Source organism: Paroedura picta, chromosome 8 (assembly GCF_049243985.1).
Source record: "Paroedura picta isolate Pp20150507F chromosome 8, Ppicta_v3.0, whole genome shotgun sequence".
Taxonomy (NCBI): Eukaryota; Metazoa; Chordata; class Lepidosauria; order Squamata; family Gekkonidae; genus Paroedura; species Paroedura picta.
The window spans coordinates 30731376-30754314 of NC_135376.1; the positions used below are offsets into that span (position 1 = coordinate 30731376).

General features: G+C 40.8%; 1 protein-coding gene and 1 long non-coding RNA gene across 6 annotated transcripts in view; one reads left to right on the forward strand and one right to left on the reverse strand.

The window, feature by feature from the left end:
• Window positions 1-4090, forward strand: part of PAX3 (paired box 3) — a 127648-nt gene extending 123558 nt beyond the window's left edge. For both annotated transcript variants that reach the window (XM_077348925.1, XM_077348924.1), the window contains exons 8-9: window positions 1844-2090; window positions 2653-4090. In XM_077348925.1, the coding sequence (XP_077205040.1) occupies window positions 1844-2090; window positions 2653-2687 (282 nt within the window). In that variant the 3' untranslated portion in view covers window positions 2688-4090. The remainder of the gene's footprint in view (window positions 1-1843; window positions 2091-2652) is intronic.
• On the reverse strand, window positions 3269-21966 carry LOC143843207 (uncharacterized). Of its 4 annotated transcripts, none has more exons than XR_013233496.1 (5): window positions 21848-21966; window positions 15633-15675; window positions 13389-13561; window positions 10256-10317; window positions 3291-3370 (listed from the first exon to the last, which is right to left on the reverse strand). It is a non-coding gene; the product is annotated as an uncharacterized LOC143843207 (long non-coding RNA). The 4 variants fall into 4 exon arrangements; XR_013233495.1 differs by having other exon boundaries at window positions 13389-13949; XR_013233497.1 differs by lacking the exon at window positions 10256-10317 and having other exon boundaries at window positions 3269-3370; window positions 13389-13949.
• Between the last annotated feature and the right edge of the window lie 973 nt (window positions 21967-22939).

The following is a 22939-nucleotide window of genomic DNA, read 5'->3' on the forward strand; positions in this document are numbered from 1 at the left end:
ATGAGGGAAATAATGGCAGTTAGGGAAAAAACGGCAGATTACCTAAAACCCCTGTTAAACACGTTGGAGTAGAAGTTCCACACCAAAAATGCAGTGTGTGTGTTTTAAAATAATTTTTATTATGGCTGCAGTTCAAAGAAAGCAGAGGGTCAGATCACTTTCTTAGAGACTTTTACTAGAATCCATGGCTGTCAGGAGCATAAGACATTTAAAGTACAATCTTTAATGGGGGACTTTTCTGCATGGTTTTTCCCTTTGTGAGTTCTGACCCCATACTGCTTTGGTTTATTCCATGATTTCCATACATATTTTTGTGCCTTTAGTTTTTACTCCCCCCCCCCACACACACACACACACTTGCTCTCCTGACGCTAACACATATGTCAGTAGCACTGGAATATACTTATTATTCTCCAAATACATTTTAATTAACAAATCTAGTACTATGTAATATTTTTTTTTTCAAATGCCAGAGAGGCAGCCCTATGTACCAGCAAAAACAAATCAAGGGATTTGTGACATAAAAACTAGCTCTTCACTTGTAGCATAACTGATGCTATATACTAAACTAGTATGTCTTTTTACCAGTTTTTGTAATGATTTGTAAGGATAATGCTGACATTGATTAACTTGAAATGTGTGAAGACACAATTCTGAGCACATTTAGTCTCTTGATAACAGTGAGACTTGTATGGAAATAAATGTATTTGGGATCATCTATGTTAAGTCTTCAAAACTGGAAGTCATGATAGATAAGCAAAATGGAAGTCATAAATAGCTCCTAACAATATTTGATTACTCTGTGAACAGTCGATTAAGAAGGCATCTGAAAGCACAAATTGTCCTTCAAGAAATATATTTTCATTTTAAGGTTTGAGCATAAAAAAAATTACAGCATCACTAATGGCTTTTTCTTTCTTTAATGTCTGAGAGTCTGTTGACAAAAAACAAAACCCCTCTCTCCTTGAACTTTAGCAAAGCTTTGCTAGTTCTTCTGGCTGTGTTTGATCTCCCAACTGGTTTTAGTTTCCCTTGTAAATATAAAGTCATCATTTCCCAATCAAGTGTAAGGAAAGTTGCAGTATGGATTTCATGCTTATTTTTTTGACATCATCACTCAAAGCTTCCAAAAGTTTGCTCATCCAGAAATAGATGGATTTACTGTGCTCTCTTTTTAATGCATTCATATTCATTCAACAGCTGTAGATTTCACAAAGGCAGCAGCATGCAAATTTGTTTATTAATTTACTTCATATAAACCTTGCCTTTCTCCTGAATGAGAACCTAAAGTAGCTTACATTATTACCTTCTCCTCCATATTATTCTCACAACAATTTTGCAAGGAAGGTTAGGCTGACAAAATTCATCCAGCAGACTCCCAGATTCTTGTCTGTCTGTCTTGTCCTATACCATAGTAGCTGCTGCGGAAAGACGTCTTTTACTGGAGGAGAACTTTAAACCTGGTGTAGTAGCATGGTAGGATGGGATAGGAGGATCCACCCCACTATCTGGTAGAGGTTGCTTTTAGCTCCATTTAAGATTCTTTAGTGCAGTCCTCTGAAGATTTAGTCTGTGAAGGCCTTAGTCTGTGAAGTCAGTGAGTTGAGACAATTCTGCCTGTCTTTTTTAAACTATGGAATGTTATGTTTCAAGAACATGAGATAATTTTTTTAAAGTTGTCTGAGCTATTCTGCAGAGGTACCCTATACACTATATAAAAACTTTAAAAAAAATCATACATAAGTACCTATTTAGGCATAATTCTATTTCCTTTTATGCTTGTATAAAGTTTCCCCCCCCCCAAGCTTGTTAAACAGTTTTTTTTCTGCTTTCTTTGTTTTAGGTAATGGGCCTCTTGACTAACCATGGTGGTGTACCTCACCAGCCCCAAACTGACTATGCTCTGTCGCCTTTAACTGGGGGCTTAGAACCAACCACAACAGTATCAGCTAGTTGCAGTCAAAGACTAGAACATATGAAAAGTTTAGACAGCCTGCCTACATCTCAGTCATACTGCCCACCGACATACAGCACCACTGGTTATAGCATGGACCCTGTCACAGGATATCAGTATGGACAATATGGACAAAGTGAGTAGAAGATTGTGGGGTTGTTTGTGTTCATTGGTTCACACATTTTGTACATTGAAAATGATGCATCACATTTAATGATTGAAAGAGGACTACAATGTTTGCAACAAAAACAGTGAAAGGTAAAGAGGGGTTCTGAAAACAAACCCCAAGAGCTGCATTTGCTGCTAAGATAGCAGAGTGTTCCAGCAAGATTTCTGCTGCATAATTATTTTCAAAAGTGATGTCAACAACATCTTGATGTTATTAATTGCTGAGACATGAAACCTGATTGCCATTAGGTAAAACATAGGGGTTGTCCAAAATGAAATAACCACTGGCATTCCGCTATTAAAAACACATGTTCTTAATGAGGTCAGCTCAAGAATCATTATAGTATATAATCCCAGATACATAGAGTTTTGTCAAACTTGTCCTAAGAATAAAAATATTAGTCCCTTTCCTTTGATATATCAGTATTAAATATGACAATGTCAACCTGTAGTTGACGCTGACCCTTACTGTGAGGTTGTCACAGCATGACTTTAAAAGCTTCTTTTGCTCTCTCTTTTTTTTAAAACAGGTGCCTTTCATTATCTGAAGCCAGATATTGCATAAATGAACTGTCCACTGCAAGTTAAAACCAGTCTTGTTTCTGGTCTCACTCCAAAGTTTGGAATGGAGTGATCTTCCCACCAAAATGAGGCCCAGAACGGAGCGATCTCACTCGAGATAATGGGGCTGTTCTGTTCTTTTCTCCAATCCATCCTTTTCATAGACATTTGGACATGCTGGGTAATGCAGCTCCAGAAGACAACAACCGCGAGCAAGAACATAACAAATGCAACACAGTTCAGCACTGATTTATATTAAGGGGGAAGGGCGTTTCAAACTGCTGGCTGACGTAAGCATTCCATTTTTAGGTTGCTGAAGAAGCACGGATTGATCTGGACACAATGTTTGTAAAGATGGCAGCTGAATGCTGCAAACTCAAAACTCCTTTGACATTCAACACCGACTTTTAACTCCGCTCAGTTTGCAAGGCATGGGCAGGAGGATATTGTTCTAACACACTGGAAATTGACCTCGAAAGAAAATGTTAAGGTCTGTAGGAAGCTAGACTAGATGTTTGAAGACTTCCCGAAATAAGTTATTGGTTATCTTCTTGTTCTTTGTAATCATATTGTTGATAAATGTCACAGGCAAGGGGCTTTTCTTGCATTACAGCAAATGAGATATTATGTAACATGAAGAAAAGTGTTGCAAGGGTATTTGTTTGTGTGTGAAGTCCATGTTACCTCCTGGAAGAAACAAACAAAAATACAGAATTTCTTTGATTTCCATGTGCAATATGGCGTACCTCCCCAAGCTTTGGTAACATCCAAAGCATTATATATATAATCAAAATTATATTTTTCCAGGTACTTTTATTTTTACTGTACATAAGCCACTCTTATAAGATACTGACGTGTCACAATCTCTTGTTAGATGATAGATATCCAGTTTATTAGTTTGACAGAAGAGCATTTGGGAGCAATAATACATTTAGAAATCCTTATGTTTACATTAGTGAAATACAGGGCATATATCAGCTATGTCTCTGTAGTTATCATTTTAAATTATACAATGGCATATATATACAATGGCAACCAAGGTTTACATGCATTTTGTGTTGTGACATTTTCAAATGTCAATAAATTTGTGTTTTGAAATATTAGGAGGGACAGGAAGATGGCAGGCAGTGTTATTTATTTTTCTTAATTCTTGGAACCATGAGGTAGGGCACCAATACATTCCTTTTAGTATTCAAGTCAAGGAAAGTAGTGACTTAGTAAGATTAGATTATAGTACAGGAAGTAGTTCGCACATTGGTCTTAAAGGGTGATGGAACAAAAGAATATTATCTTTGTGTTACAGCCTCTACCAACAACATACGTGTTGTAAAAAATTCTCATATAAAAATGCAGTAAATATTTACTATTTATAATGAATAAACGGCTATGAAAACTTGCCAAACCCTTCTTGTTTATGGTCAAATGACTGGAACTGCAGTGGTGCAGTTTACATGGACTTCCATGAAATATTATATTGTGATTAGTATTCAAGTTCTGAGGTACCATCAGTGTTCATGATGCTGTAAAAAAGATTCCTGTCCTGTGGAATTTACAATCTAAATTTTGCCTGTGTTGGAACAGAATTGTCAAAAGGAGGAGCACTGGGGAATAAAATTCCAGAAACTGTACTTACCTGGGGACTCATGAAGCAAGTTATGCCATATGATTTGTTTTCAATGACGGTGAGTTGGATCTTGGTGATACAAGGGAAAGAAGAGGATGCTTTGAGAGGCATAGTGGCTGTTGGGGGCCCTGTGTTTTTCTTTGGTTACAAAGAAAAAGAAGGAAAAAGGAGGAAGGGAACCAACAGGGTCCTTTTCTGCCATTACCCTTATCTTTCTTGTGCTGTGAAAAATGAAGTTTAAACTCAGGGTAACAAGAGAAGAATCTGTAGTTTTTAGAAACTGGAGAAACATCTCCATGGAGAGAAGCCATATCAAATTCCAGGGTTTTTGATGTAGCCTTTATGTAGCCCTTCTAACGATAGAATAAAGTACATTGGGGCAGCTCCCACATTCCAAAAAAGTAATGTTGGAAGTGGTCCATCAGTAACAAGGAACAATATTAGTTATATGTTCTTTGACTGTTATGGTTGGAGGTGAGAAGAAAAGAGTCAAGACTATATCCACTGGTATCTCCATCAGTTTTGGAAATGCTGAATTTATCCAACAAAGAGAGGGATTCTTCAACTGGAAGAAGACAATCTGGGACGACATTTAGAATTACAGTCTTTTTTAAAATATATATCTGAGCAGTAGGTAACATTGCCTAACTTGGCATCTATTGAATCTTTAGTTTGTCATCTAAACTAACCACAGTTTTTGTTGTATAATAATTATCCCCCTTCACTCAGCCTTTCTAGGGACATGAGTATTCCGCTGGGTGCTAGAGAATATATTAAAAGTTACCGTTTTTCTGCTTGTTTTCAGAAGGCTGAAGGTGCAACTTGATACCAGCAGAGTCTATAGGACAGGGGTAGTCAACCTGTGGTCCTCCAGATGTTCATGGACTACAATTCCCATGAGCCCCTGCCAGCGTTTGTAGTCCATGAACATCTGGAGGACCACAGGTTGACTACCCCTGCTATGGGATATTCTATTTAGGATGCAGATAATAGGTCTTAAAATTAGGACCTTTTACCTCTCCTTTTAATAAGTTCCAGCTTAGTGAAGAACTTGGAGAACTCAACATTTGCATACTGCTTTTTGTTATTTTGGCTAGTCCTGTGATTACATGGCTTTTCTTTTTTTGAATTGTATCTCATTGGACTGACATAGCCACTGATAATCTGTTCATTTTGGACATCTGACTTACTTAAGGTAAAATTTGCTTTCTTATCTAGATACACAGCCATAGTGAACACCAATCCATCATCTGCTTGATGTTCTGATCATGATATTTTACATGCTCATATTTAGTGTCAGATTGGCTTTGTTGATTGCTGTATTGGAAGGAAATTCTAAAATTCTCTAAAACAAAAGGGAATGAGAATCAGCTGAGAACAGCAACGAAGTCTTGCTCTTTGCCCTAGGAACTCTAATTACAGATGCTTACTTTCTCAATAGAACAGCACTCTGAATGCACTCATCAGTACTTTTGCCTTTACATGTCTCAGGGACCTGGCACAAAAAATAGATGTTGTGGTTTAGTCCTGTTCCCAGAAGACATGTTTACAGATCTTGTCCACTGAGGCCCAGGGGCAATGAAAGAACCATGGGGAGAAACTCAAATGCATTGCTTGAAAAAAACGTTTTGCAAAATGACTGCATTACACAAAAATAAATGATCCCATGAGTTTATACTATTTCACATGTCTGAAGCTCTGTGGTCGGGCACGGTCTCTCAAGCGATGTCATGAAAAATCAAAATACAAGTGGGAAGACATAGTTCATTTGACCTTTACAGACTAATTTAATCAAGTCAGCCAGATACACAAATATGAAAGAACATCTGCTGATAAGGACAGAACTAAGGCTTCCTCGTCATGGCTTTGGAATAAGCCCAGACAGAGGCTTTGTTAACTATTCAATGTACCTCAACCGCTCCTAGACCATTTTTCAGTTGTTTTGTTCCTGTAATTTTACCTCTTTCATTAGAAAAACTTATTTGTACACAGAATAGGAAAAATCTATCTTTGTTTCTATATTTTCTCATTTATTGAATTATCCAAATTCCTACCATCTTTGCACAGAGGCAAGAATTCTGGAATAATTTCTGTCATCTTAGTTAATGTTCACATGAACATAGTAAATACAATTATTTTGACATTAGATTTCTTTTTCAAATTTTTACTTCAGTTTCAAAATAAATAGGAATGGTGAATGTTTGTAAATTTTCAGTAACAGATCTTTTAAAATAGCTTGAAATCTGAATATAATATGAAAGAATATAATGATGCAAGAACTTAGGTGTCCTCGCATGTGAACACAAAACTAAAGAGAAATCCATTAATTTCCTGATTGTTATTCTTGTCAGTACATTCTATACTTAAGAAAATATAATTGTAAATAGTCAGGCAGGCCACATGCTCAGTGATTGGGAATTACTCCCCTAGACCATTTACGCACTGGAGCAGTGGTCCCCAACCTGCGGGCCGCGGCCCGGTGCTTCTTACTGCGGGAGGGCGGGGAGAGGGAATCGATGTGCGGGCGCAGCTCGCGGGGCGCAGCCCGATGCGGGGGCGCGGCCCGATGCAGGGGCGCGGCCCGATGCGGGGGTGCGGCCCGATGTGCGGGTGCAGCTCGCGGGTGCGGCCCGATGTGCGGGTGCGGCTCGCGGGCGCGGCCCGATGCGGGGGTGCGGCCCGCAGGCGCGGCCTGATGCGTGGGCATGGCCCGCGCAGGCGCGGGCCGCGCCCCATTGCCCTGCCGGTCCCCAACCTCAGAAAGGTTGGGGACCACTGCACTGGAGGTTCCATGCCAGGCTGTAGGCTGGAGTTTTAGGTTGCCCCACCTCTTCCTGTACCCACACGGGGGAGCATTTGGCCTGGTATACCTCATCCCCCCCCCTCGATTTGTGCTCCTGCATGGGAAATGGGGCAGTGAAGTTCCCAGTGCGTAAACGGTCCTACACAGTAAAAGACATTATATATTTAGTGCAAGTCAATATATTTTAATAGTTTGTATACTTTACCAACTTCTCATTATCTGAATAATGTAAATCACCATGACCAAAAGCAATGCACCATTATGAGTTTGCACTGCATATGTATGTATGATCTTGTTTCTCTTTCCAGATTAAAAATATACATAATTTATTCAACTAATAATAATTTATGCACCAGTCTTTAGTTCTTACAATGCAAAAAAATGCAATAAGATGTTTTCTTACTCAGAAAGCTATTATGCCGGGGTGATTAATAAACTTAATGGACTGGTGATCCTCCTTGGTTTAGGCTCCATTAACCTAAAGTGGATGAGACAACCAGCCAGTGTCTCTAAACAGAAATTGGAAGGCTGGTATGATGGCTTGTGGGGGACCAGGCCATCCAACAAAACAAAATTAAATCGAATAATTACCTTTGCAGTGTCACAAATAATTCTGTAACAGGACAAGCAGTTATTAACTTCTTCCCAATTTTCATGGTTCCTTGGAACCAGTTTGCTAGTCAGAAATAGGTAAGAATTTTTTATTCACTTGTATTAAATTTCTGCTCCCATATCTGGTATAGTCCAACTTTCTTTATGGGTCCATCTATCTGGGCAGAATGAGCCTCTTGTGGCGCAGAGTGGTAAGGCAGCCGTCTGACAGCTTTGCCCATAAGGCTGGGAGTTCAATCCCAGCAGCCGGCTCAAGGTTGACTCAGCCTTCCATCCTTCCGAGGTCGGTAAAATGAGTACCCAGCTTGCTGGGGGGTAAACGGTAATGACTGGGGAAGGCACTGGCAAACCACCCCGTATTGAGTCTGCCAAGAAAACGCTAGAGGGCGTCACCCCAAGGGTCAGACATGACTCGGTGCTTGCACAGGGGATACCTTTACCTTTACCTTATCTGGGCAGCTTGATCTTCATGTACTAGTAGATGGTAATGCCTAACTCTATGCATGCCAGGCCGCCCCAAAGCATTTTGCAGCCTGGAGTATGGGGGGATTTACATACCCTTTAAAAATAGTGAGATTCTTACCTTTTACTGTCGTTATATTCTGCCCCCTCCATATGATGTCATCAGCATGCAGTGTCTGAGCAGTAAACAGCTGGCTACATCCTCCATTTTAAAGTGCTAGTTGGTGAATCCCAAAAAGTGGATTCACAAACGTATGTAGCACTAGTTAATGAAGAACAACCAGGAGGCCACCAGCAAAAAAAATGTATGGAAGTGAAGAAATACTATCTCCACCTCCAGTGTCCTTCCCTCTCCCTTCTCCCAGGCACAGGAGGTTTTTTTTTTTTTAAGCGAACTGCCTGGAGCAATGAATAGGCATCCAATCATGCAGGCAAAGGCAAAAATCCCCCCCCCACACACACAAAGTTCTAGCACAAAACATGCCTCTCCAAGCATCCCCTCCCCCATATCAGGAATGAGAATCATTTTGAAAAGCAGCAAGACTCATGATTCCATTAGGGGTGGCAATAAAGAAGCACTATGCATCTATGATTGGATGATTAGATGGAGAAAGATTGGCTGCCTGGATTGATTGACAGGTGGAAGAGAGTTGCGTATAAAACTGCATTGCTGTCTTCTGCCATTTCCAGCAGCACTTGTGGAGAGGGAGAAGCGAGAAATGGCAGCAGAAAAGAGAGACATCAAAACGTTGAGGAGGGTCTGGGAGGCATGATTATATTTAGTGTTACACCACACAGCCAGCGTGATAATATTTTTAATGATGTACGAAAATACCCTCAGTATTGTGCCCTCCTGCTCCAAGTCTTTATGCTCAGTGGTAGCGTAAGGGTAGGGGAACTATACTTGTGCCTCCGGTGGGGGACCCTAGCCTGAGGGGCCATGCATATTCCTATGAAGCCCATATAGATTTCAAGGTCTTCTGCAGAGGTACTCTTCAGCCAGTCAAAGAGTTCAGGGTTGCATCATGTGGATATTGGGGTGTTTCAATTCAGGTTGAAGGCAAGCATGACTTTGGCCCCCAGAGGGTAGCAGTGTGAGTTTTTTGGGAGGTGATGGTCAATACAAAATACAATGATTTCCTTCTTCCATACCATGCCCTTAACATAGGCCAGTTTGACATGCAAAGCAGGCACTTTAGTTACCCAGACCATGAATGGGCTCGATGTGCATGAAAAGCTTTAGCAGCTACTTTCTGCAATTAACAGGACAAAAGTAGGGGAAACCAATTATTCTGGTTAGTTGGCAACCCATATTCCTTTATAACATGGAAGGAGAAGTGTGCTTATAGAACACAAGCTTGTTTAAGAATATGTATTTTCTGATTACTCTGATTTACAACTCAAACTTGACTGCAAAGTTGTGATGTTTTACAAAACAAAGTATAATTCACTGGAAGTTCTATGGCCTTAATATCCATCTGGGGCCTGGAGATACTTGGGAGAAAGGTACCTGGGAGAAATATTGGGAGAAAGATACTTGGGAGAAATATTCTAAATAAACATAGCTTTGAGAATGACACTGGTAGAAGAAGAAGAGTTGGTTCTTATATGCCGCTTTTCCCTACCCGAAGGAGGCTCAAAGCGGCTTACAATCGCCTTCCCATTCCTCTCCCCACAACAGACACCCTGTGGGGTAGGTGAGGCTGAGAGAGCCCTGATATCACTGCTTGGTCAGAACAGTTTTATCAGTGCTGTGGCGAGCCCAAGGTCACCCAGTTGGTTGTATGTGGGGGAGTGCAGAATCGAAACTGGCATGTTAGATTAGAAGTCCGCACTCCTAACCACCACACCAAACTGGTAGAGGATGGATGCTCAGTTCAACAAGTTGGAAACATGTGGCTTAGAATTTTCATTTAAAAAATCCTTATGCTTCATGGTCAAGAACTAAGTATAGAATCATGATAGTCTATATAAAGACCCCAGCCCCGGGAATATAGGAAGGGAAGATCAGAGAAATTTAAGAGTGATTCACACAACTCTTTTTCTTTCTTTCTTGTTTTGCTTGATTGACCTCTGAGGATTTTTATAGGATGAATTTTTCTTAATATATAGGTCTGTATTATAGCTTGCTTCCTGTTGGAAAACAATAAGAGAATGAGTTGGGTCAGCATAGTATTTAATCTAAAGAACTCTGTTTCAACAGTGCTTTTTAACTTGCTTCCTAAGCAGTTGCGCGGCCTCATGCACAATGGCCACACAACATTAAGGGTCTGTTTTTGTGCATGATCTACCACAATGCTATCTTCTGGTTATGCAGTGGGATACATAACACTGCCTTGTACATGGTGGCATCTGCACACAATTAAGTAGTCAAGGTCTGGCAACTGACATTTGTAGCAATTTCAGGTGGTCCAAGTGTTAGGTGAATCAAATCTTGGATCTGTGGGAGCATTGCTATATGCTGTCAGCACTCTCTCCAAACAGTGAAAAATTGGACACAGATTGACCACAAAGTACAAAATTGCTGCTTGATCAGGGCTTTAGGGATTAAAGTGATTCAGCATTCTCCAATAACTCTAGGCTCATGTTTTTAATATAGTGGTCTGGCATAAGATTTATGAAGAAATATAGTTTTGTGCATATCAGTGGTGCTTTTCTCTTGAAAGAAGCATTCATGCATAGGACCACAAGAACAAAAAAGAGCCATGCTGGATCAGACCAAAGGCCCATCAAGCCCAGTATGCACACACCAGCCAAGCAGCTGCCTCTAGCTACTCCCCAAATGGGGTGTCTGAAACAGCATCCTCCCACCTGTGGTCCCAAGCAACTGAGATCAAGAGGCATATTGCCTCTGGTACTGGAGGGAGTAGCTATTCATCATGACAAGTAGCTACTGACAGCCCCACCCTCCATGAATCTCTCCACGTCCCTTTTAAAGGCTTCCAAGTTGGTGGACAGCACCACATCCTCTGGAAATGAGTTCTACAATTTATTTGCTGTGTGAACTTGGAAATACTTCCTTTTGTCTGTCCTGAGCCTCCTACCCTTCAGCTCCAGTGAACGACCCCAGATTCTAGCATTATTTTCCCTCTCACCACACTGGACATCATTTTATAGACGCGTCTCCTCTTATTCATCTTTTCTAAGCAGCATTTTAACTGACTCTCACAGGGCAGCTGCTCTAACCTACTGCTCCTTTTGGTCACTCTTCTCTGCACTTTTTCAAGCTCTACCATAGCCTTTTTCAGGGGAAGTGGCCAGAACTCTATGCAAGATGCCAAGTGTGGTCTCACCATAGATTCATATAAGGGCAGTATGTTTTATTCCCTATTCCTGTTCTAATTATGGCCAGCATGGAGTATGCTTTGCCTTTTTCATAGAAGCTGCACATTGGGTTGATTTAACAAAAACAACAGAAACAAAATCCTCAAAAACCCTCAAGGGGAGAAAAAGTACTTTGATTTTAACATCCCATTTTGGAAGTTAAACATCGCTCTTAGCCTTGTAATAGCAAAAGTAACTTTTAAGATCCCAGTCTGTGCAGAGAAAAATGTCCCACCAGGTATCATACTGCCCTGTGAACTGCTGGTGAAGCCTCTGATGAGAGGCTCTGAGAACACTCAACTGATTAGTCCCAACAAAGTGTCCAAGTGTTACTAACCTCAGGATGCAGAATGAAATATCTTTCCTTTTCTCCAAAGCAATCAGCTGTATAGCTCAAGGCTGCTGAGTTCATTTGAGATGTGTCATCAAAGCAGCTGAGCCAATGGCAGCCAGGGGTGTGACACTCATTCAAAGGCAACAAAGACCCTACTGTGAGATCAGAGGGCCTGTTGCAGATCCCAAGAGAACTGAAATAGCTGGTTATTTTTGACAAGTTTTCTTGACTTAAGGGACTTTCTTGGTTTTGTATGGCAATTTCTTCAAAAGGCAGTTTAGCTTCCATTTATAGTTTAGAAGACCCGTGTATATATTTATGCCCCTTTGTAGCTCAAGGCAGCTTATGATTGATAATTAAAACAGCAACAGTGGAAAGTATCCCATAACCAATGTAATTCAAATCCCATTAAACATCTTAGTAATAACTATATGAATTGTATTTCAGCCTCATATCTTCAGGCAGCCCATTCCATAAAGTGGGAGCTGCTGCAGAGAATGAACAGGCTCTAATAGGCACTGGGTGGGCATTCTTGAGTAGTAGTAATAGAAGAAGAGTTGCTTCTTATATGCCGCTTTTCTCTACCCGAAGGAGTCTCAAAGCGGCTTACAATCGCCTTCCCTTTCCTCTCCCTTTCTGGCAGATGGCCAGAAAGTAGAAACCATAGGACCTCAATTGGCAGATGAACATATAAGAATATAAGCTAAGTCTCCTGGATTAGCCAAGGGGCCTGTCTTTTTCAGCATACTATTTCACATGGAGACCATCCAGGTGCCTTGCCCTGGAAGGCCAAACAAACATGGCATAGAGGCCTTCCCTTGCTGCTGCCTCCTAAATCTTGGCACTCCTACTCAGTGATTTGCTGTCTCTGTAAATGGGGGCTCCCTTCAGTCACCAGAGCTAGTTGTCCCGATAGAACTCTCCTCCATGAATTTGGGATTACCCTTTTAAAACTATCCATGCACATGGCCACCACCACTTCTAATGGCAGTGAATTTCACAGCTGAATTACTTGCCGGGAATGAAGTATTTTCTGTTGACTGTCCTGAAACTATTTACCGACTATTTCATTGAGTGTTCTCAAGTTCTGGTATTATAGGAGAAGGAGAAAAAACTCCTATCCACGTTCTCAAGCTTGGGATAGTTTTTATAAACTTCTAACATGCCTCTTCTTAGCTGCCTTTTTTTTCTAAACTGAAAAGACTCAAACTCTCCAGCTTTTCCTCATAGGAAAAGTACTCCAACCCTTTAATCATCTTTGTTGTTCTCTTTTGTATTTTTCCAGCTCTGCAGTATTCCCAGTGAGGCTGTGCTGTAGCTTTACATAAGAGCATTACAATATTGCCTGTTTTGTTTGCCATCCCTTTCCTAATCATTCCTAGCACAGAGTTTACCTTTTTCATTACTGCCACACACTGGCTGACATCTTTATAGAACTTTTCACAGATAAGATCTCTTTTAGTCTCATTGTCATCCAGTTCAAATGATATCAGCACATTTTTAAAATTAGGATTTTCTTGTTCCTATATGTACTACTTTAACTTACCCACGTTGACATTCGTTTGCCACAGTCTTGCATGATCCCTTGGTTACTGCAAAGGTTCCTTTGCCTCTTGTGGATTTCAGCCATAAAACCATAGCTGGACAGTGGTATATGATAAGATTTCAGCAGTGATGAGACCTCTTAATGGCAGTTGAGACAATCAGACAGAACTGAAGCTGGAGGAGGCGGGAGGAGAGCCAGGAAAGGATTTTCACACAGAGTCCACCATGCTGACTGGACCTCAGCTGGCTCCTGGTGTACCCATCTCTACTTTAATGTCTCTAAAAGGCTCACAGATCCCAAGGCACAGGAGCTTCAGCTCATGGGAAAGATAATCCATGAAATGACAGGACGATTGCTTCTATTCTGATTTTTCTCAAATTCATCAAGAGAGATTAATGATGACAGTTTATTCAGTGACTAAATCTTGATACTTTTTCAGGCTTAATTCATAACATAACTGTAAGCTATTGGCTTGTGTTTACATTTCCCATCCATTTCTCACATTTCCAAAGCAGACTGATATGCGATCCCAGCAGTTTAGCTTCCATAATTGGCATTTTTCTAGGACCAAAAGGAAACAAATTCCTTATCCCCCATACTTATTTAATTTCTGGGGAACAACAAGTAACATGGTTAATCCACTATTTGATCTTGGTTCCCTCTGTTGAGTATTCATTTCTCTTTTAATCTTGTACTTATTTTTAATCTTCATTCATTATCCCTGCCATCACTGGAGGAATTTCTTATCCCTTAAGCATCCTATGGAAATTACAATATGGGATATTATCCCAAACCTTATTTTTCACTTCCAAATGTGTAGCTTTGGGAATCCAGTACCTAAAACAGACAGTGCTCTAAACACAAAACACTAGTCCTCTGTTAAAGTACACATGAAAGAAATTGTGCCTCCTTTATATGGAATTTACATTGAAACCCAAACAAATTTGTACTAGTATATCTTTCTTCAGTTTCCTTTTAGCACTGAATTGATCTACTCCATCAAAAAAAATCATTTGCTAAGGCAACAAAACTTGATTGGGCCAACTAGTTACAAATTATTGATCAAAAGGTAAACAAGCAAGCTTGTTATTTAAGACTTTTCTCTGGAACTGCTAAGGCTAAAGATGCCTTCAGATATTATTAAGCAGTGATTAATCAACCATGCTATAATCCTGCCCAGGGTAATTTTGATGGAGACAGCCCGCTGACTCAGAGATTGTTGACTGGCACCAAAAAAATATTTTAACACTGGCATTTTTAGATGGCTCGTTAGTTATAATTTTCATAAACCGTGGTTTGTTGTGATGCCTGAATTCACAAAGCACAGTTTGTTGAATAGCACGTTCCTCAGTGATCCATTATGCATGAGCCGGAATGTCCATGCTGGCGGCAGGGCAGTGGGGAAAATCCCCGATTATGCATGCCACTGCCGCCAGCGTGGGCATGGCCCGGCCCGGCCCAGGGCCACGGAAGGCCCGCATTATGCAAATGTGGGAACTTCTGCAGCTTCTGGGTAAGTGGCAGGGGCTGGGGTGGACCGGCACTGTGCATGATTGACAGCATGGGCCTTTTGGCCCGCCCGGCCCCGACCTACCATATCCCTGTAGGGACACCGCACGCCCCTGCGGGCTCTGCAGAGCTGGCAGGGATGTCCCCCTGCCCCTGCCATAGCATGTGGAGGGGGCCCAGGCCCCCCACTCCCCCTGGCCACTCCCCCCCATCCACTGCCACTTACCCTGCCTGGCAATGTCCCAGGCTTCCTGGCCCTGGCGCAAAGTGCGTGTGCGTGCGCTATGCCAAGGCAGCCCCATACACCCCATCCCTGTATGTACACGGGGAAATGGTGGGGCATCCTACCCTGCTGCAATGGCACGGCAGCAGCGGGGAGTAGTTGCCACCATGCATAAAGAGTCTCGGTTGTCTAACCCCTGGAATAGTAGGAGAGGGAGAATGTTTTCCTACATGGAGGGAGAAGGGGCAAAAAAAAAAAAAAAGAAACAGGTAAAGTGGGGATTATGCACAAACTTGAATTTGTTACCCACATCTAGTAGACTTTTTTATGTTCAAGCCACAGTTCAAACAAAGCACAGTTTATCATGACAAATGCTTTTTGACAGCCTTATAAACATTATGCCTATGCCACCTTCAGGAACTACAAAATTATGTTATTATTAGTTCCATTATCCTTATGAAAAAAATAAACCCTTTCACAATAGTTGTAAGTTGCAATACTGCCAAACTTACCTGCTGTCCCCAGATAGTGATTCCCAAGGAAAGTCATCATTTTCTATAGAAAGGGATTATGATTTTTTTAAAAATTATCTAGCCAAATTATGAAAACATAAATTTTCAAATAGAACTCAGATTTAAGTTAAAGTTACAAATAATTTGAATGCTTTGCTTTGTCCTTTTTTAGTCCTTTCTGTTCTACTTGTCCCATTCACCACAAAAGGGGTACCAAACATGAGTAAAATGCAAAGAATATAGTTCTAATTGAGATCAAGGTTTGGCACTGCCTTCTCTTGAGGAGTTTCTTTTGTGCATTTGTTCTTTACAGGGATTCTGCATCATTTTTAAAGGCTAATTTTAAAACAAATAGTTGAATTTAGGGTGGTACATTTCTTCTATAAATCGTACAGTCTGCTCATATAGCATTACACACTTCACTTTCATCTCCCCTTTTACAACAAGCCCCTAATGACAAATGCAGGCCGTATAAGTGATACCGATATACCCGCGATCTTAGCATGTGAATTAGTCATCATACAATCAGTTCAGGGGTCAGGCTTAGAGAAACAGTGCGTGGTTGGCAAAGTGCTAGCCGGCTGAGGTGCTCTCCACTTCAAAGTCCTTGGGCTGGCTCCCTAGAACTCAGATCACAGGAAGAAACAGCTGCCATTGTCATTTGTGGCAGCCAAACTCATTCCCCCCCCCCTGCAGCCAGATAAGGTTACACTTCTTTGTAAAACAACAATTTACTTTAGAATGACTTAAGCCTGTAAAATACAATAGAGAGCAGGAATCCACACAGCCTCCCATGCTTGGCTATTATCATGCAAGTAGCCATGACCTGTGACAACCCACAGTGAGGACAACTTAACCCTTTGCTCTTGTTTTCAAAATGTCCCATATAACTCACTTGTCCCAGACAGTAAAGGATTTAATTTCCCAAAAAATATTCAACAGTGTTTCTCCCTGGTGCCATTTCTTTTTTACACAGTCCCAAGGCTCTCCAGAGCACAGCTACAAGCCATTGCACCTAATATGCAAAATGAAAACCCTAACCTTCTCATCTGTTGGGTTCTCAGGATTTAACTTTACAAAATCATTCATAATTATTGTAGAGGATTGCCCACATCCCAAGGCTTCTCCTTTCGTGGGCCAGATATTCTGATGTTGTGGGATATTTTCAGAAACTGTCTAATTACTAACACAGGAACATACCAACTTTGTATCCCAAAATAACTAGCTAGGGCTTTGTGTGGGGGAGGCGGGAGGAAAGGTTAATTTTAAGAAAATGTATTTTTTCCCTCTTGCAAAAATACTGTGTTTGGGATACAGTTCCATCTGCATCTAAGAAGGTAAAGTGCTACGATATAAATATAAACAAAGAGGCTATTTTTTATTTAATATTTGTGGTGTAATGCAATATTTCCTCTTTTATCATCATTTTAAATAGTTTACATTTCAAATGATAGATAATTTACTATCTGACTTTTAAGACCCAATATATATTAACAACCACAAAAAATCCCAACAACAGAGAAAAATGTCTTTCCCCCCCCCAAGGGACCTCTTTGTTTACTCATTTATTCAAGAAGAACTAGTATTTTTTTAAAAGACACTTTCCAAATAGGGAGCCATTACAGTCTAGTTAAATATGTGTTAAATTAGTTGGTTTTTCTATTGCTTTCAGTGCCTTTGTAACCCATCTTAAAACAAAGTGATTTACAATAGCTGGCAGTCAAAGTTTAGGCAGTGGCCCAAATATTTTCCACGAGCCTCATCTTGCCTATAATCTGAATCAGCAAAAATGCCCAACAATAATGCCTGGGTGAGTAGAAAAAGATGTGTTTGTAGAGGATGGCACGAAAGCCCAAAGTCTGTGTGCAGTTTGCAGGTTTCTTAAAATGGAGAGCAGAAGGTACATTATGCATTCTTGGGTTTTTTTCACCTCACCCCTTTTCTTCTTTCTTTTTTAGAATTAACAAGATGATGAAGGGATCCATAAAACTTGTATTTTATGATCTCTATTTTGAGATATTTTGGTGGAGATATTACATAACTTATTTTGGGATCATTATGCCATGGACCAACCTCTAATTTCATCATGAATAATTTTGTAATGGTTTGCCCTTGGGAATAAAATAGATCCTGGTGGTTTCTGGGTGGCTGGAACGGGAAAAGTTGGTGACACTGTGGAGGCTCTTATAGTGCCATGGAATGATAGGTTGACTGGGGCCAAAAAGAGTTGCTGCTTGGTGTTCTCTTCCATGCTCTGTGAGGCTTCCTGCTCCTTAATTTACCAGGAAGCTGTGTGACATGAAGCGGACTGGAGGGCAGCTAGAACAATGTTGGCATTGGGATGAATCCAGCAGAGCACATCATAAAGATCATTTACTGGCCTATGAGAGGTTGGTGTTGGCAACAAAAAATACTTTTTGTTCGGCCGTTATTGTGTTAGCAAAATTTCATCCAGCTCCATTGTACAAATTGGTGCATGACTTGATAACTCCTGTCCAAACCTGTGGATGATGAAAAATTGGCCACCAGATACAATGTTTCTGCAAGGTTCTTTCTAACAAAATCTCTCTCGTGCAACTTGAAGGCCAAGTTGAGGGCAGATCTGGGCCCTAAGGTGTCAGAAACACCTTCTTGCCTTTTTTTTGCATAGCAGTTATTTTTCAAGTGGGGAGGAGGGAGGGATTTAAGGCTTGCTATTTTATAAAAACAGATAAAACAGAGATAAAACATAAAAGCAGATAAAACAGAATGAGGTGGCTGGATGGAGTCACTGAAGCAGTAGGTGCAAACTTAAATGGATTCTGGGGAATGGTAGAGGACAGGAAGGCCTGGAGGATCATTGTCCATGGGGTCACGATGGGTCGGACACGAATTCGCACCTAACAACAACATTTTATAAAAGCCTCTTGTGGCGCAGAGTGGTAAGGCAGTAGACATGATGTCTGAAGCTCTGTCCATGAGGCTGGGAGTTCAATCCCAGCAGCCGGCTCAAGGTTGACTCGGCCTTCCATCTTTCCGAGGTCGGTAAAATGAGTACCCAGCTTGCTGGGGGGTAAACGGTAATGACTGGGGAAGGCACTGGCAAACCACCCCGTATTGAGTCTGCCAAGAAAACGCTAGAGGGCATCACCCCAAGGGTCAGACATGACTCGGTGCTTGCACCGGGGATACCTTTACCTTTTTTAAAATATTTTGTTTTAGCTGGGGATCTTGTAAGTGAAATCTTGTATTATTGTAAGCTGTTTCAGCATATCTATACTCGCTGGACTATGATTTATCAAGGAGGGCCTTCTTACTAGCATCTCTAGTGTGTCCTGGGGTAGGTTTCACCATATATCTGCCTCTGAAAGATACTGCTTACATGGCCATATTGGATTGTCCAGCTTTCTCAGTCCAATGAGCTGCAGTCCAAAACTATTTAACAGATCTAAATTCCAAATGCAGTTCGAAGTCCCTCATTATAAAATCAAAGCTATCTGAACAGGATCCTACCAAACTTGCCAGGATTGCTGATGTTCTTAGGAATATGCGGAAAGTAAATAGCCTCTGTTTGCTAAAGTGGAAGTGCTGCTTGTACAAGTTATCTTTGGTATTTGGTTGTGTTCTCTCTGGATTGTGGTTTATTATGCCAATAAAGGTTTCTAAACACCTGAGAGTTCCTGACTCTATTGTCAGCTGCCAAGAGGAAAGGTGGGATATAAATGTTTGAATGAATCAATCAATAAAAGAGGACAGGCTGGGAAACAATTACTTGCTCAAGGCTGTCCAATACATTTTAAAGCTAAATGTGGATTTTCAACCTGGGTTTTTACATCCCAGTGCAATGATCTGACCATTTCATTACAGCAAATCTCTGAATGGGTGCATCATGTTAGGGGAAAAACAGAAACCACTACATCTGGAATGCATGTGTGAAGCTGCCTTCAATTGTCACATATGAATATTTGTATTGAAAACAATAAAATAGTTAAGATATGTACCATTAAGTCTTGAAAACAATAACTTTCAAATATGTCCTGTTGACTTCCAAGCACTTAATTTCAAATACACATGTTTAGGATGGAAGCCCTAAAATGTAACAAATCTTTGTCCTATTTTCCTAAATCAAGGTTTACAATTCCATTCTCATAACTTTCTTTTACAAACATGTCCAAGCATCACAGGAACTGTTTCCATGTTACATACAAGCCCAAGTAATAAAGCTCTGTTAGCCAACTTTTGGAATCTTTGGAAGATGCTTTTCTGAATGGAGGAGAAGAAGGCAAGGTACAGTGGAAGGTATGTTTAACTCTTTACCTGCTGGCCATTTCCCACTCTTCTCACATGGAGATTCCAGCCTGTGTTTGTAAAATCTTCCAAGCATGTACTTGAAGGGGAAAAAGATGCACAGAGGAAGGCTTATAGCCTTTTGTACTCAAAATTGCCTTCCCAAAGCTGTTTTCCATTACAAAAAAAAAAAAATCAGTGGGTTTTTTATTGCACACATTCATATGCAATGTCACTTCAGGGTCCCTTTTTATGACCATGTTAAGGTGAAACACCAGTGCGTATGACTGTTCCACCACAGTGAATTTTCCAGTCACTGAGGAATGAAGACTGAATATTGCCATGGTAGACATGTTTGAGACTGCCTTGAACAGTACAAAGATCTCAACTCACCACATTCTGTCTCAGCCCACTTTGGGATGTTTTGGTAGGCTGTGATAAACTGTGATGACGAGGAAGAAAAAGAGTTGTTTTTTATATCCCACTTTTCACTACCTGAAGGAGTCTCAAAGGGGCTTCTCTTCCTCTCCCCACCATAGACACCCTGTGAGGAAGATGAGGCTGAGAGAGTTCTGAGAGAAAGTACTCTGTGAGAACAGTTTCTAACAAGACTGCGATTAGCCCAAGGTCATCTAGCTGGCTGCATGTGGAGGAGGAGCAGGGAATCTGTTGGGACTTTTGGACTTGTCTTGGTCCTGAGTCCCTCCAGAGAAATAGAGCTGCAGGGTAATAGAGCCTTTGAAAGTATGTAGTTATTATATACATTTGCAGGTATGGGACAGATCCATACTCACAGCACTTTGAGGTTTAAAAGACAGTAATTTTTACTGGGAAAGATTATTTACAAAATATATCTTATTCATATGCTTCAGTCTCCTAACTGAAGCAGAGTACAAAAGCAGCACATTGCAAGTCTCTATGGCTAGGTTGCAGGCAGATTACATGCCCACACATCAGCAGATAGAGAGAGCAGAGAGCTTAAAAGGTGGCTGCTTGCTTGCTTGCTTCAGCAAAAGCACACATCGCGCTTCTTCTTCCTGACGAACCAGGAAGTGGTTGGGAACCCAGCTCAAGCAAAGAGAGATCCCAGGCACATACTTGGGATTTTCCCACTGCTAATGGCTGCAATTCTAGCACTGATCAGCTGGTACCACTAGTGAGCACACAGGTACAGCTCAGCTGCTTAAATAGCTTAACAACAGTCCTTCAAGGCTGACTTCACCAAATCACTTGCTGATTGCAATTCCAGCAGAATCAGGCCCAGCTGCCCAGATTAGAAGCCACTGCTCTTAACCACTACACCAAGCTGGCTCCTCAACACGTGTCATAAATACACTCTCAGGACACCTTGCCAAAAACCCTCTTATTTGTTTTTAAATTAAATCCAGCTTATTGAGCCTAAATAGTCTCAAATGCAAGTACTGTCTGTGTCAAAGACACTGGAGGTCACTTTGACTAGAATGGTGATTCTTTACATTGGCCACTTTACTTTGGATTCTTGCCTATCTTTAAAAATGCCTCCTTATCAGGTGACTGAGACCTACTAAGTGCTTCACAGCATTCCTTGCTAAAACAGGAAACAAGCAAGGGACGGATCCAAATTTCAGTCAGGGCACTGGGAGAAAACTGTCCTGAGCTGGAATGTCTACTGGATCCTGTCCCTAGTCTCTGTCATTTTAAAATGCACATTTTCATTCCTGAAGGAAAACAACGGCAAGATGAACCGGACAGCTTTAGCCTCTCTTATTTCTCAGTGTGTTCTGCAGCTTCTGGAAAGAAACCTGGATGCAGGGAAAAATGCTACAGAGGAGAAAACACCCAAACACAAACCATATGACAATGCCTATTTCTTCATTCTCTTTGTCATGTTGTTTTACTCTTTCCTGGCGTTGACTGTCTTTTTCGGTTATGTTCGCTCCAAGAAAGCTATTTCAAAGAAAGATCCTTACCAGGAGTTCATTGAGGATAAGGATCGAAGCAAGAAGTGGAACACGAGCCGGCCGGTGGTGGTGAAATTTGACTTTGAAGAGGAGAGCATTCTTTGAAGTACTGAAAACCAAAATCCTTTGCAAACTGGACTGGACTGTCTGTGTCGTCTACATGTCAAAGGAAGGTCTGCACACATCTCTTTCGATGACGTCCAGCACATAAGTGAAACCACTGGCTAGAAGTAGGTAATGGAAAAAATAGTTCCCCAGCAATAGAAATTTGTTTGTTTTGTGGAATGCCACCCCCCCTCCCAAGAAAATGGAGTCTGTATATACTTGTTTTTTTGCAATGAAAGGGAGACACTGCCGTTTGCTGCACAGCTTGTGATTGTAGCTGAAGGAATTATCTCTAAATTCTATTCTATGACTGTCTTTACAACTGCATCTGATGAAGGGGAAAGGATTTGTATACATCTGCATCACATCACACACACAATCACAAAAGATGAGACCACTTCCAACGGAGTTTTGGCACACGAGTCCTTGTGGAGCTGCCATCTGATCAGAAGAGCATATATGATTTTGCCTAACGTTGTTAAGTATTATACTTAGCACCTCTGCAATCTTCACATTTTAATTTTTACATACCATGGCAAACCTTTCCAAATCATATTTACAAAATATAATGAAAGAAGCGTTTGGTGAAAACAGCTGTCTGTTGTTATGATTGTTATGTCTCATTCTTTTCTACGCTTAATAAGTGGTATGCATATCTGTAAGGCAGAAAATGTCTCTCTGAAGTCAGATTCATCCAAAATATTGCTTAACTTTCTGGAAAGCGAGAATTGTGCTTCTTTTTAAGATTGACTACACATATTATTCAATATAATATGATTACTTACTCAGATTTACTGTAGTTAGCATGTCACTTATGAGCATGCCAAGAAACCATAGAGCACATAGATATGATTGATAGATAGTTCATTGTTTTTGTGCTGTGAAGACAGGAGTTTATATGTAATCATTTCTGGAGATATATGTGTATACACTTGCACACATGTACACACATACTTTGTTTGGGTCTCATTATATATGTCAGCCATATTGCAAAAT